Source organism: Aplysia californica, unplaced genomic scaffold (genome assembly GCF_000002075.1).
Source record: "Aplysia californica isolate F4 #8 unplaced genomic scaffold, AplCal3.0 scaffold00033, whole genome shotgun sequence".
Classification (NCBI taxonomy): Eukaryota; Metazoa; Mollusca; class Gastropoda; order Aplysiida; family Aplysiidae; genus Aplysia; species Aplysia californica.
Genome location: NW_004797303.1, coordinates 927,194 through 928,419, shown reverse-complemented (window position 1 = coordinate 928,419; position 1,226 = coordinate 927,194). Strand labels below are relative to the sequence as shown.

Sequence of the window (1,226 nt, the reverse complement as noted above, 5' to 3'; positions counted from 1 at the left end):
CCCCACCCATCCTTTTCGTACACACAAACAGACTAAGCTCAACCTCAAGCAGTACTTTGACTGACATGCTACGCCCCGCCCCCTGACCCTTCAGGCTCCACCCACAGCTACACGCCCCTACTGACGTGGGAGACAGTCCAGGCCAAGCTACCCTGGGGCATCATTGTTCTCCTCGGTGGTGGGTTCGCCCTCGCCAAAGCTTGTAAGGTGAGGTAACTATATTAATAAGATCAGATACAACAATAAGGCCTAATGTGAGGATTAATAACAACTACAACAACAACAATAACAACAACATCAACAACGTCATCAACAGCAAGAACAACAACAACAACAACAACAACAACAACAACACCAATGACGACAACAACAACAAAATGAAAAAAAAACAATGACTGTGAAGGCCAAGCTACCCAGGGGCAGCATTTTTCTGCTGGGTGGTGGGCTCGCTCTCGCCAAAGCTTGTTAGGTGAGATAGTAAGATCCAATAAGCCATATTATTATGCTCGAAGGATAAGAGCGGCAGCAGCAGTAGCAGCAGCACCACCACCATCAACGACAACAATGATCTATCTATCTATCTATCTATCTATCTATCTATCTATCTATCTATCTATCTATCTATCTATCTTGATATTTTGAGTGAGCAAATGTCAGTACACAGTAACATTCTGTCTACCATTTTATAACATGATTCAAATGTTATAAAATAATAACCCTTGATACACATTAAGTGGAAACCTGATATAACAGGGATGGTGGGTCCAGAGAAAAAGTCCTGTTATATCAGACCCTGTTAAATCAGAAATGCAAGGGAAGAAAGCATTTGTGGACTAATTCAGTTGTATTTTTTCATGGGTAGTTTCCCATTGCCTGCGCATGACACATCTCTCGCTTCACCCGCTGCGTGTGCTTGTAGTGGCGTGGCTTGCGTGGGCTTGCTCCATCACAGCGTTACTCTGTTAACGAGCCTTTGTCCCTGTTATAACCTATTGGGCTCCGATGAGGGCATGTTATTGCCGACAACGTTTAATAGAGACAAAGAGTATGACAAAAAGGAGTTTTTAACAAAAACTGTTTTTATCGGATCCCTGTTATTACCGGGTCTGTTATATGGTTTCCAATGTACCTTCAAACCCTCCTTTTCCCTGCTACACCATCTCACTCCTCCCCCAACAACTGTACGCTCAAAGTATTGAAACTCACCATTGCAGTTTTCAGGCCTC

General features: G+C 43.5%; 1 protein-coding gene across 1 annotated transcript in view; it reads left to right on the top strand.

The window, feature by feature from the left end:
- LOC101848020 (solute carrier family 13 member 5-like) overlaps window positions 1-1,226 on the top strand; it is a gene marked incomplete at its 5' end in the record, with an annotated part of 16,285 nt that overhangs the window by 12,704 nt on the left and 2,355 nt on the right. Inside the window, one exon of the mRNA XM_035973827.1 lies at window positions 95-207. Coding sequence (XP_035829720.1) covers window positions 95-207 — 113 coding nt within the window. The remainder of the gene's footprint in view (window positions 1-94; window positions 208-1,226) is intronic.